The following is a 13,564-nucleotide window of genomic DNA, read 5'->3' as shown; positions in this document are numbered from 1 at the left end:
TCATGGTTCATCCCCATAGCCATTGGGACTGTTCTACCAGAAGCACTTTTCCTCCTCTTTCTTCAAGGCCTCCCCCAAGTCCTACCTCCAAGAACCTTCACCACCTCCCACCTCAAATTTGTGCCTCACCCTCTCTCTCCCTCTCCCTTTCCCTCTTCCTCCCTTCTCTCTCTCTCTCTCTCTCTCCCTCCCTCTCTCTCCTTCTCTCCCTCCCTCTCTCTCCTTCTCTCTCCCTCCCTCTCTCTCCTTCTCTCTCCCTCCCTCTCTCTCTTTCTCTCCCTCCCTCTCTCTCCTTCTCTCTCCCTCTCTCTGTCTCCCTCTCTATCTCTGTCTCTGTCTCTCTCTCTCCTCTCTGTCTCCCTCTCTCTCTCTCTCTGTCTGTCTCTCTGTCTGTCTCTCTCTCTCCTCCAACATTTCTCTTTCTTTTAGTTCTGAGCTCTAGCTAAAGACACTTACCATCTATAACAATCATCCAACATTTATACATATATGGGGTGGGTCAAGGGAAAGGGGCATGTCTAGGGTCTCCTTACTAAAGTGACAGACCTACGTGACCAGAGCCATGTCAGTTAGGATGGTTCAGGGATCAGTGGGATCAGATCGATGACCGGGGGCCAAGGTCAGCAGAAATGACCAGGACCAGAAAAGCAGCAAGGATTAGGGGTCAGCAGGGGTAGCCAGGGTCACCTCATTAAAGTGGGCATCTTGGGTGGCAGTCAGCCCAAAGCCCTGTTGATGACTCTCGAAAGCCAGGAGCCGACCCAAAAGACGAGCAGCAATATGGATGTCATTGCCAAAGTAGCGTTCGGTGTGGCCAGTTACTGCGCGAAGCCGCTGGGCCAACTTCTTGGCCTCAATGGTGTCCAGCTCTGTTTCATTACGCTCTAGGTCATCCAGCTGCCCAGGAGGAAGCAGAAGGGACGAGGGTCACCCTGAAGCCCCATCTCCACCTGGCCTTAAGATCCCCAGAGTTATCCCAGTTCCATTAGCCATCTCCTGCTCACACCACAGGCACAATAAGGACAGTCTGAGAATTTCAAGAGGGACATTACTAAAGGATCATAGAACAGCCCTCCTAGATGGGCCCTTAGCCATCAGCTAACCTAACCTCCTTATTTCACAGCTCAGAAGGGAGAGAGGGATTTGCCCAAGTTCACAAAGCAAGGATTCAACCTTATTCCAAATGAGTAATTTTCCAAATGAGAAAAGGAAGGGAGGGAGGAAGGGAGGAAGGAAAGAAAGGAAGGAAATAAGCATGTATTAACTTCCTACATGCTGTGCTGTAGTGTATATTTACAAATATAATCTCATTAGGGACAGCTAGGTAGCAGAGTGGATAGACTTGGGTTAAAATCTGGCTTCAGATACTTCCTAGCTGTGTGACCCTGAGCCAGTCCCTTAAGTCCAACTGCCTAGCCCCTATCACTTTTTTGCCTTAGAATTGCTACTAAAACTGAAGCTAAGGGTTTTTAAAAACCAACCAACCAAAAGGCTATTTCTAGTGAGGTCAGTTTAGAAGGCAGGTGCTAGGTAGGCCTTGGAAGGAGGTTGTGGGACCAAGGAGAACGCGCCATTTGTTACCAGTTGAGTCCAGTTCCCCAAGGCTGGAGGATACTGGGGAGCTGTGGAGAGGTTTGTAGGGAGCTATGAAAATGTGGAGGAGGCCTCCAGGGAGGAGAGAGAGGCATGATCAGCAAAGCCATCTCCTAGAAGGCTGGAGAGAGCCCAGGGATGCTGAGATAGCTGGGCAACACTGTTCTAAACACTACAAATATTAACTTATTTGATCTCCACCACAAGCAAGCCTGGGAGGTAGGAGGCCAAGATGGAAATGGCAAATCCCTCCAGCATCTTTGCCAAGAAAACCCCAAATGGAGACACAAAGAGTTGGACATGCCTGGAATGACTGAATAATAATTCTGGGACTAGAGAAAGTATTCCCATGAGGAAATGGGCCCACAGAGGTTCAGTGACTTGCTCAGGGTCTCCCAGCTAGTATGTTGGGCCACATTTGAAGTCAGGGCCTCCTGGGACTCCAGGCCTCACGTTCTATCCACTGGTTACAGGGAGGGGTGGGAGAGAGGATGTTACCAGCAGGCCCAGTTCCCGGAAGGCAGGGGAGGTACAGTTGAAGAGGTCTGGCTCCAGCCACCCCCTATCCTCATCACAGCACCGGACTGCAGCACCTATGCAAAGAAAAGAAGTCATTGCCGTTAGAGCTCCAGATTGTGGGTAGCCAGACTCGAGTGGGCCCCAGGCACGATTCACAAGCCAAGTCCCCACGCAGCTCGGGGCCAGAGAAGCCAGTGATCTCTGACAACTGACCTCCCCAGGACACCGCAGGGGAGCCTCCACCCTGTCTCCCCCTAGAACCTCCAGGGCCAAAAGTCTAGCACTGCTGAAGCCTGGGAGCACCGTGAGCAGAAGAGGAGTCACTGGAGGGAAGCGGGATTATAAGCATTGTCAGTTCTCAATCATCTGAACTAACAGCAGGGCAGAGGCAAGAATAATGCCAAACTAGCAGATAATTAAAACCATGCAGAACTGAATTTAAGAAGCAGGGAGGTACAGCCAGGCTGTACACACACACACGCGCACACACACACACACACACACACGCACACGCACACATGCAGACAGACATCCATATTCAGCCCCAAAGTCCCACCTGTGGAAGGAGGGAGCCCTACACAATCCACATTACACTGTGGATAATTGAGAATCAACTGATTTGTTAGTGCCAAGAAGAGCAGGGATCTGTAGCGACTTCAGGCAAGAAGGGAGCCAGCAAAGAACTTAGGCAGCAAGTGGGGAGTGGGAGAAGGGTTGCAGGGGGACTTCAGCCAGCAAAGGAATCTGCAGGGACCTCAAGCAGCAGGAGAGCCCAAAGCATCCCTGAGCACAAAGTGGGGGGGACTTACCTGCTCCCCGCAAACCTGCCCAGGAACCAAGAGAAATGGAAAAATGACAGGGTGAGGGGCCTGGGGGTAGCAGAGGAAGTGGAGGAAAGGCTAACCAAATCCCCTTGACTCTCATCTCCCCTTCTTTCCCTTTCCCACCTCTTCCCAAAAATAATGACCCATAAGGCCCAACTTGCCACATTTTCTAGAGGCCCCCCACAAATCAGCAAGATTATGGGGCTCCATCCTCCCCTTTTCCTAGCTTTTCCTCACCTCCCACTGAGGATCTGTCACCCCAACTACAGTCACTCACCTAGGGACCCTTTGGGACAAGGCACTGTGGCCAGGTGTCCAAACTTGGTCTGCGGCCACCACACACCCCCTTTCAGGGACTTGGGGCATCCGTCGTAGAGCACTAGGGAGGAGAGGAGAGGAGAGGAGAGAACCTTAAGGCTCGGGTCAGACAGGGTCCCCCAAGCCCTGAAGCAATCATGTAGCAGATTCTATATCGCCCTCTGGGAAGTTTAGCAAGGAGCCTGGACCCAGGAGTCAAGAGGTCGGTGCTTGCATCCATCTTTGCACATATTATCTATTAGTGTTCATCTGCTAAACAGAGCCAAGTGCATCCGTGGGGAAAGAGAGCTCATGCTGAAACGGTCTTCTGCGAGCAGAGCTGACATGCTGGCTGCCCAAGACTGCAGCCAAGGCACATCCCTGCCCCCTGGTGGTGACTTCCCTGGGGTTTTTGCTGCCAATACAGCAGAATGCACTATCCCTCCCACCTCGGACCATCGTGTAGAGCCATCTCTGAACCCCTAAAATCGGTTGTTTCTGGGGACCCCCACTCACCTCGGCAGCCGCTGGCCGTGACCTCAGCAAAAGGGCTGTCGCAGCTGTTGCACTGCCGGCCGATGACTCCAGGCCGGCACGGGCACTGCCCGCTGTCCTGGGAGCAGGAGCGCGAAGAGGAGCCCACAGGGTAGCAGTCGCAGGGGAGGCACGTGTCACTCCCCCGAGGTCGGTAATGGAACTCCTGAAGGGGGGACGGGGTCAGGGGCCTGGGGTCAGAGGTCAGGGCTTAGGGAAGGGGTCAGGTATTGAGATTGTGGGGGTCAAAGGTCACGGGCAAGAGGAACCGAGGGCCCGAGGAATGGAGGTCAGGGCCAGGGTGACTGAATCGGGAGTCAGAGGGTGCGAGGGTCAAGGTCAGAGATCAAAAGCCAGAAGAAAAAAATCAAGATATGGATCTCCAAGTCGGGTCAGGTGTCATAGGTCCAAATGAAAACAAATTCAGGAATCACAGGAAGAGCTAAGGGGGATGCTGGTGTGGGCATTAGAGGCAAAGGGTCAAAGGGTCAAAGGTCTAGGGCAAGGGGTCTGGGTCAGAAACACCCCCTCCCCATTTACCTTACAAGAACACTGCCCGTTGGTCTTGTTACAGTCCGGATCAAAGCCCTTGTTGACATCGCAGTTGCAGGGGCCGCAGGCTGGGCTCCCCCACCAGCCCCGAGGACACTGCTGGTCCATTCTGCAGAGCAGCAGGGAGCAGAAGATAGCCTGAGAAGAACTTCCCCTGACTGTCCTCCAGGAACTGAACTCTCCTTTGGAGGTTTATCTGGGGCCTCTCCAAAGCTATCTTTCCCGACGCTCCCTGGTCCTCCAGGATCACTGTCGCTCTCAGCCCTCTCACCTGTGCTCACAGTGAGGTCCGAAGTGGCCATCCTCACACTCGCAAGTATAACCACGGGGTGCCCCAACCCGCCGTTGGCAGGCTCCCTTGTTCTTGCAGGGATTCAGGTGGCAGGCATCCACGCAGGCCTTCCCGTAGTAACCTGGGCCATCAAAAGGGGTTCAGCACACCGGTCCCATCCTCAGGACAGTAACATCATTTGGGGCATTTTGCATTTTGGGGTTGTTCCAAAGCACAGGATTTAGAGAGATTCAGAGTAAAATTCTCTCATCCAATCCCCACATTTTTGAGAGAGCGAATACTTGGCCGGTGGCCCGCAGAGGTTGGTGGACTTGCCCAAAATTATGCAGCAGATCCAAGATTTGAATGCAGGTCTCTGACTTACAATTCAATACACTCCACTGCCACTCCCTGGACCCTAATCATTCTCTTTCCAGGTCACCACTCCAGGCCAGACCTTTTAGGTCCCACCCCCTGCCCAGGCCTGAGGATGCCTCCTTTCTCTCCCCAGGAGGAGATCCTACCTTGGTGGCAGATGCAGGAGAAGGTCTGCCACTCATCCTGGCAATCAGCATGGACAGGGCAGGGCTTGGAGGCACAGGGGTTGAGCACATTGCAGCCTGGTTCTGCATTCATCTTACTGCTGGGTGGAGGGAGGGCTGGGGCCCCTGAGGGCATGGCACCCAGCCATACTCCCTGACAGAAAATGGGTCACTAGGGGATAGAGCACTGTACCCCCAATTCTGGAGCACAATGCCTCCCTAAGCCCTAAGTGGGAGCAAATGCCCCAGGACTGACCCTTGCCCAACATCTCCTACAAACATGAGACTGAGAACCACCCCATTCCCAAAACAAGACCTCTGGACTTCACCAAGAATGTCCCCCAAAGTCCAGAGACCCCTTACTCCAAGACTCCCAGATCGTTCCCTTCCATTCTTAGCAAAATCTCAAGATCTCAGGACCAAGTTCCATCCCTACACTATGAAAACCTCCCCTCAGAACCCTTGGCTTCCCCTCCTAGTCCTGACTCCCAGCCCTAAGACCCACTCTCAAGCAAGACCTCCTTCCCAAAATACTGAGTCCTCCTCTACCCATCTGACCTCAGCCTTACCCCCTGGACTATCTCAAACCCCCCTGATCCCAAGGTTTCTGAGACACCTGACACCCTTCAGGCTCTCCCTTCCCAGCCTGGCTTCCCTTCAATATCCCACGGGTTTGGGGGGGACTAGGCAGGCTCATTACCTGGATGCACCCATCAAGGCCCCGATGGACCTCATGGGCCTTGAGTAGGCCCCCCACATGGAGGTGCTTCACCTTTAGCCCATGCAGCTCACTCCCTACTGCCATGGTATCCTAAGGGGGGAAGACAAGGGAGGGGGCATCAGGCATCACGAGTACAAAAACAGAGCTGGGGGGGGGTGTCGAGGGGAAAATTAGGGAGAACAGCCCTGAATGTCCTTCCTCTGCACAAAGAAAAACTCCAGACAGCCCAGCTTACTAAACAAACAAGACTGATAGTTTAAAACCTAAAGCCACCGGCCAGGGGAAGAAGTCACTGCGACCAGCCCACTTCAGATGCTCACTGCCTCTTACCAGGATTACTGTTTTAGCCCAACTGATCCCTCAGCCAACATTTGCTCTACTCTTCAATCCATCCTACAAATAGCTGGCCTTTGTGATACTGGCCTGACCACATCATCCTTCTGCTCTAAAATCTGCAGGGGCTCCCACCGTGGCCCCAGCCTACATCCCTGCCCCTTCACACACTCCACGTTCAGCCCCATCAGGCTATTCTCTCATCTCACCCATATGTCCATCTTACACCTCTTTGGGTTGCTCCCCTCCTTCTTGGAGTTCTTCCTTCCCAGACTTTGCAGACTGAAAGCCTTCCCTTCCTTTGAAGTATGTCTCAAGCCCCTGGCACCACCTCTCCTACAGCGTCCTCCCTGATCACACTAGCTGCCCCTCCACAAACTGACCTAAAGCATTCTGCCCCCATTGCAGTTCTGCTTGTGTTACACTTGTTTGAATAGAATTCTTCTTCCCGTCCCCTAAAAGAATATAAGCTCAAGGACAGTATTTCCTTTTGTCATCCCTGTGGCCTCAGAGAGAGCCCCTGAACACAAACAGAGAAAGAATGTGCTGAATAAGTAAAGGAATGGAACTCAAAACAGTTCTTGCAAGAAGAGGGAGCAAGAGACCAAGGTTTTTCCCCACCTCAGGGGACAATTATCACCCTGATGCTGCCAGACTGGCGACAAGTTCCATGGAGTTATAGCCTCCTCTGAAGACAGCCTAGTTCTGCCTCTTCTCAGGGGAAGCCTCAGCTTTCTGCCCACCCCTTTTGGGGGAAAAGAGGCTGGTAATGGCATGGGGCAAAAGGTAGACAACAGGAAAAGGGTGATGCAAAAGTTGTCCCAGACCTGGAAAAGGCCAAAGTCCACTGTGACTGTAAGAAGGTAGTGCCCGGACCGCCCAGCCCGTCCATCCTGGAGCTCTAGCCGGATGTCATGCCATTGCCCATCACTGAGGGTCACTTGGTCCAGCAGAAGGCGGGCAGTTCGGCCAGAGCCCTTGTCCACCACCAAAGACAAGAGTCCCTTTTCCAGCTGTTAACAGAGAAAAGCAATTCTATGGCTGGTGGCACTTGACAATGCAGAAATCTGGGTATTGCTGGTTATGGCAGGATAAGAATGGGGGGCATCAGTACTGGGGGCCTGCACCCAGGAAGTCAAGAAATCACCACCAGCCTAGGAGGGAAGGAGTGCCTAGCTTAGGTGTGCAGTGACGGTGGAGGAACAGGCGGAATGGTCATACCTGGCACAGGAGGGAATTGTGCTGCCCAGCCTGAATCTGCAGCAAGACCCCATGTGGCGCCCGTGTCCGGAATGCTAGCCCCAGGTACCAGGGGACAGAAATAGTCGCCTCACTCCCAAAGTCCCAGCTCAGGATTCCATTGCCACGGAAACGGTAGGGATGGACCATGGCTAGGGATTCAAAGGAAGAAGAGATATCAGCTCCTCCCAGCACAATCCCTCTGTCACATCTGTAACTCCGTCCCCCTACACCCGCCTTCCTGGGCCCACAGTATCCCACTGTCCCCCAATCCTCTTCCACACCTCTATATGTCTCCTCTGTCCTTGAGCCCCTCTCCACCTCCCTCGCACCTCCCTCTCTCCGCAGGATCCCTCACCAAGCCCACAGTCTTTTCCCCCGAAGCCCACAGGGCAAGCACATCGGAAGCCAGCCCAGCCGTCAGAGCAGGTACCACCATTCCGGCAGGGGCTGGAGTTACAGAAGGTACGCTTGGCCTGGCAGCCTGAGTGGGGAAGCAAAACAAAAATAGGAAGGGGTCACGATTTGCTTTCTGCTTGGGCTCCCCCAATCCTCTGATAGACCCCCAAACTCAATTCCTGTGCTCCACCCTCCTAAGTAGGGGAACAGATGATCTGGGGGACACACTTCTTGGGAGTGGGAAAGTAAGACCTCTTTCTGACTCATCTAGTGCTTCTTTATACAGTCTGAATGCTTCATCTCCTCTTCCCCAGCTTCCTTCACTGAAAACTGCAATGACTCTCCATGGGCACACACACACTTGATCCCTCTTCTTCTAAACTCCATCTCCCTACCCCCAACTTCTTCAGTTCATGGCGAGATTGACTCCCCCCACCCCTGACCTCTTAGGAGAGAAACCTACTGCCTATTTCCCATCCAGGCCAGTCCCTTTTCTCAGTCTTATTGGAATAACTGGCTTGGCATGAAGGGTGTTGATAGGGTTCTAAAGGGTTACTGAGCAGGCTGCGGGGGCCACGCTGGAAGAAGTACCACTGTTGGCTATGCTAAGGGAGTCGAGACAAGATCGTAAGGGAAGTTCCAAATGGGGTTTGAGACCAAAGTTGTGTGTATGAGTACCGATGGGGTCATACCAGGAGTGGTGCCATTGTTGGCCACAAAAGCTGCCATATCCACTCGGCGGCTGTCGATGAACAAATCTTTCATGCAGCCAACAAACTCCTTGTGGGACACTGGAAAGTTTTCAGGCAGGTTGGGGACACCACCCAAGAGCAAGGGTCCTGTCAAGTCCAGTGACCTAAGGAGGAGAAGATGTGAGACACCTGGCAGCTCTGGGACTGCCCATCTTGGGGCTGGTCTGGGCATTCCTTGGGAAGAGATGGATGGGAAGATGACTGAGGGGACCAGGTCTCTACTTGATGTAAACGCAAAAAGAGAAATTAAAGAGATGAGAAGGGAGGAGAGGGGGGTCAGGGCTAAGGGATAGCCAACGGAGGCAGGGGGCTCACTTCTTGGAGCTGGTCTGGACACCCTCAGCTGCACATGAGTAGTTGCTGATCTCAGCCCCAAACTGCAGGGCCACGGGAGTGTCACATTCATCCACGCTCAGCACAGCCACTTTGTCCTTGGAAGGGCCCTGAACCCCGCCGAGGGCACTGGTCCGGGGCTGAGGACACAGCATTATTAAGAGACTCAGAGGGGTCCAGGATGACAAGGGCAAGACACCCCACCTTCTGGACAAGGATTCACTAGAGCATCTGTCTCTGCCCTCCACAGCCCACAATGTAACAATAATTGCAACAACTGTTTCCTTTTCTCTAGTAATTATTACATTATTATGTACTGAGTGTTCCCAGGCACTATCCTAGGTCTTCACTGACCCCACTGATGAGGATTTGGCTCTGGTATTGATGAGTATCCTTAACAAGGTGTGAAATTGCCTTGGCAAGGTTACCTCCTTGATAAGGTGTGAATTCCTTGCCTTGTCCTAGGTTGCTCCATTGACACCACATGAGGATGATTGATTGATTCATGGTCAGTTCATACACCTGGGCTACACCTTTGGACTTGGCCTTTAAAAGGGAGAGCAGAAACACAGGGGCAGAGAAAGAGAGAGAGGGGACCAGAGCTGGGAGGTCAGATGGAGACTACGCAGTCAGATACATTTAGACTGGTTCCCTACGAGGAAGTCTCTTTAGTCATACATCCCCTTCAGAGAACCATGTGCCATAGTGAAGCACGAAACCCAGGGGTGGCAGCAGACAAAAGCAGTGGCCTAGTAGTGGCAAGAAGTTCCTAAACCAGGCTAGGAGCTGCAAGATCTCAGGTCAACAGCAGTGCAGAGAGATGGAGGAGCTTCTGAACCAAACTTCCTATACCAACTACAGGAGTACTTATGATGTGAAGAAGCAGAAGCCAAAATCAGCAAGAGACAGAGGCAAAATACAGAGCAAACATAGACCCTGCCCTACACTAGTACTGTGAGTTATGTGGACTGTGCAGGGTGGATTGACTCTTAAAGGATCCTCCAAAAATTCTTCTTCACTCTGGGGTGGGGAGAACCTCAATCCTAGAGTAGTACTATAAGTATGAGAAAAGTACAACCAACTAAAGACACCGTTGTTATGTCTGGAGGATTTGATAAGTTCCCAGGGTGAGCAGAGATGTCCACTATATCCGAAATCATATTAAAATGTAATTGGGAAATATTTAACAAAATAAATAATAATACAGTAGAATACAGATGTTAATAGTAGACTCTACTTCTATTTTAGTTTGATATCACTGCTTGAGAAAGTTAAGCAAATTATCTCTCCAATGAGATCCTCTAGGGACCTACGCAGTCTTCCTGACTTACAATACTACTGTTGAGGTTGAGGATTCCAAAAATGGGGAAAAAAACTTGGGGTGGCCTGAGTTTTCTTCCTTGAACTTACAAAGACCACCTTTTATTGTCTCCCTTGCTGTCCCTAAGCTCCAGCTCTCACTTGGTCCAGAAACTCCAATACTAGGTCCAGGAGACTTGGTCCAGTAATTCTTTGCCACTTGGCCTCTGCCTCTTTTCATAACATCCTTGAAACTTCATGGTTTCCTAGAGCACATAATTCTCTGGAGACTACAAGCCTAGGAAGGCTTTCCCCAGGGAAATGAGCCCACCTGCTTCTAACTGGCTTCTCTTTAATCTGACCTCCAAGCTCTGGTTCTTACTCTCTCTGCCCTGTGTCTCTGTTCTCCCCTTCAAAGACCAAGTCCGAAGGTATAGCTTAAGTTGCATGGACTGGCCCTGAATCAATCATCCTTAATGTGGTGTTAATGAAGCAACTCAGAACTAAACAAGGAACTCGCACCATATCAAGAAAATAACTGTGCCACGATAATGTCACACTTTCCGAGGGATACATCAAGGGCAAAGTCCTTATCAGTAAGAGCAATAAGAACCCAGGAAAATACCTGGGCACCCTCACTACAAGCATTATTAATAGTACCCCTTATCCCTTGGGCTCATCCTCCCACCTGGGAAGGAACGGGGGAAGAAAGCATAAAGGATAGTTTGGAAAACAGGTAAGGAAAAAAGGTAGATCAAAAGTCTAGAGGGATTGTGGAACAGTCTGAGGAGTTAAGAGATTAAGATGGGACTGGGCCAAAAGGAATGAAAAGGGTTTAGGGAGAACTGAGGATCAGGAAGGCAATAAAAAATATTCACCTTGTTGTAGTATCTCAACTGCACTGTATGCCACTGCCCATCACTCACACCAGTGGGCACTATGGGGCTCACTACTGTGCTTGACTCCCCTACAATGAGGGAAAGATGGGGTCAGCTATGGCGTAGAGAATACCTACTGCCTATATGCATGCCCCACACAGATATACATGCTCAGTACTAGACACTAACACCGACTAGCACCACTACCTCCTCTAAGAAGAGATGCTACCTCACTCTATGCACAGAGAATTACTAACTGGGTGACTGGCAAAGTCCCTTGTCCTCTCTGGACCCCAGTTTCCCCTTCTATGAAATGAAAGCACTGATGATGATGTACGAGGTCCTTCTCAGCTCTGACTGTTTACGTTCTGACCACTGATAATACTCTACCCGTCTATGAGGACTTACAAACACACATGCAGGGATACACACATGGATAGGCACACACCCGTGGAGTAGGTGAGCCTCACTTGTCCTGCGACAATTTCCAGGGCAAGGAAATCGTGTTTCTCATTGAGGCGGCCATTGTAGAAGAGGAGTCCATGGGACCGCACGGTGGCAAAGCTGGAGGGAGAAGGAAAAGCAAAGTAGTCAAGGGACCTCTACAGGAGTTACAAACTCAAACACCCAACACCTCCCAGAAGGATTCCAAAAATTAGCTCTCTTTCCCCTACCCCCAACATTAGAGCTTGGAACAGCTGCCCATCCTTGTGCCCACTGGGTGGCACCCCTACTGATCGAGGACCCCTCCTCACTCAGCTCTAATGTACCCTGGACTCCATACTGGATGAGCCCCTTGACCACCAAGTCAAAGGGAAGAGCAGAGGGGAAGGGGGCAGGAATAGACTATGGTGGCAAAGGAGAGGCAAACAAGTCATTTGAGAATGACAGGTTTGAGGGGTGACAAGATGGATGGGATATTTCAAGTCAGGAGCGATAGGTTGAGGGAAGAAGAGGCTTGAGGCAGTGACACAGCACCGACAGAAAAATTATATCAAGGCAGTGTTGTTTGGGGGTGATAGGTAAGAGGAACTGACATTTGGGGGTTGTTTGGGAATAGTGGTTTTGTGGCTGACAGATTTGTGAGATAATAGGCTGGGCTAGTAATGACAGGACAGGCTAAGGGAAGTGTTTAGGAATGACAATTTGGAAAGGCAATGAGTTTCAAGGATGACAGGCTGAAAATAGTGATATTTGGATGAAAAAGGTTTGAGAGGGGTATCTGGGGGGAATAGTTTGGGGATGATTTGGCAGTTAAAGGGCTGGGATTGGTAACTTATGGTACTGGAAAGTTGGGAGTGTCAAGAATGGGCGATGGGCTAGCCTTTCCCTTGCCACCATAATCTATTTCTCACCTCCACCACCACCCCATCCCTTTTCCTTGGTAGCCAAGGGATTCGTCCCAATATGGAGTCAAATGTATTTTAGAGCTGGGTGAGGAGAGGTTCATCAGTAGGGATGACAACTGAAGGGCACAAGATGGACAGTTCTAAGCTCTCGTACTAGAGGCAGAGAAAAAGGGCATGTTGATGGGGGTAGATTTTAGAGGCAAAGAGTTAAAAGGGATAGGTGACATGTTAGGGACACAAGAGGACACTTACGACAGGGAGAGAGTGAGGTGAAATCGTTGGCGCAGACCCCGGAACATGAGGAAGGAGTTAGGAGGGAAGGATCGGACGGCTACCTCACAGTAGGGCCCCTCGAAGCCCCCGCCCCCTGGGCACTGGCAACGGAAGCCACCAGAAGGTGTGTTGGTGCAAGTCCCACCATTTCGGCATACACCAGGCACGCATCGGCCAGCTCGGCTATCCAGTTCACAGTTCTCACCTAGGGGTCAATGACATCAATTAGTTGGCACATTGATGCCAGGTTCCAATAAAAATGGGGGTCACTAGAATGTTTGTAAGGATCCATGCTGGCCACATATTGACTTGGAAAACCACATTGTCTATATTCTATTGGATTTTAATTTATTTTGTTAAATATAAATTTCTTTCTGGAAGCTCCTTTGACTTAAGAGTATCAAAAAGACACCTGAGAGGGAGTAAAAACACCGAGGAAAAGCAACTGCTTGACTACAGAGGTTGAGGGGACATGATCGAGGAGAGATGCTAAATGAGCGCCCTAATGCAAATACCAACAACAAGGAAATGGGTTCAGAGCAAGGACACATGTGATACCCAAACGAATCTAGGGCTAGGGAAGGGGGGAGGGGTTGGGGGGGGAAGAAAGAGAAAATGATCTGTTTCCAATGAACAATGTATGAAAATGACCAAATAAAATAATATTAAAAAAAAAAAAAGACACTTGAGACTTCCATAGGAAGGACTCAGTAAAGAGCCTCATGATTAGGTCATGCACAATCCAAGTAGATGAATAGCAGAACTATATTGGAGAGTTAGAGGACCTAGGTTCAAGTCCTTTACTAACTGTATGTCCCTGAACAAATCACCTAACTTCCCTGGGTCTCAGTTTCCT

The 13,564-nt window shown here is 50.9% G+C and overlaps 1 protein-coding gene across 1 annotated transcript in view; it reads right to left on the bottom strand.

Moving 5' to 3' along the window:
• The window catches only part of CELSR3 (cadherin EGF LAG seven-pass G-type receptor 3), a 41,220-nt gene that overhangs the window by 17,805 nt on the left and 9,851 nt on the right, over positions 1-13,564 (bottom strand). The window contains exons 3-19 of the mRNA XM_056806275.1: positions 12,688-12,913; positions 11,535-11,650; positions 11,087-11,175; positions 8,892-9,049; positions 8,517-8,680; positions 7,784-7,909; positions 7,408-7,577; positions 7,014-7,199; positions 5,833-5,943; positions 5,115-5,286; positions 4,591-4,732; positions 4,308-4,428; positions 3,750-3,933; positions 3,214-3,315; positions 2,922-2,936; positions 2,092-2,186; positions 688-897 (exon numbers count right to left, since the gene is read on the bottom strand). Coding sequence (XP_056662253.1) covers positions 688-897; positions 2,092-2,186; positions 2,922-2,936; positions 3,214-3,315; positions 3,750-3,933; positions 4,308-4,428; positions 4,591-4,732; positions 5,115-5,286; positions 5,833-5,943; positions 7,014-7,199; positions 7,408-7,577; positions 7,784-7,909; positions 8,517-8,680; positions 8,892-9,049; positions 11,087-11,175; positions 11,535-11,650; positions 12,688-12,913 — 2,387 coding nt within the window. The remainder of the gene's footprint in view (positions 1-687; positions 898-2,091; positions 2,187-2,921; positions 2,937-3,213; positions 3,316-3,749; positions 3,934-4,307; positions 4,429-4,590; positions 4,733-5,114; positions 5,287-5,832; positions 5,944-7,013; positions 7,200-7,407; positions 7,578-7,783; positions 7,910-8,516; positions 8,681-8,891; positions 9,050-11,086; positions 11,176-11,534; positions 11,651-12,687; positions 12,914-13,564) is intronic.

Source organism: Monodelphis domestica, chromosome 7, assembly GCF_027887165.1.
Source record: "Monodelphis domestica isolate mMonDom1 chromosome 7, mMonDom1.pri, whole genome shotgun sequence".
Lineage (NCBI taxonomy): Eukaryota > Metazoa > Chordata > Mammalia > Didelphimorphia > Didelphidae > Monodelphis > Monodelphis domestica.
The sequence above is the reverse complement of the archived record's forward strand: the minus strand, read 5'-3'. Positions and strand labels throughout refer to the sequence as shown.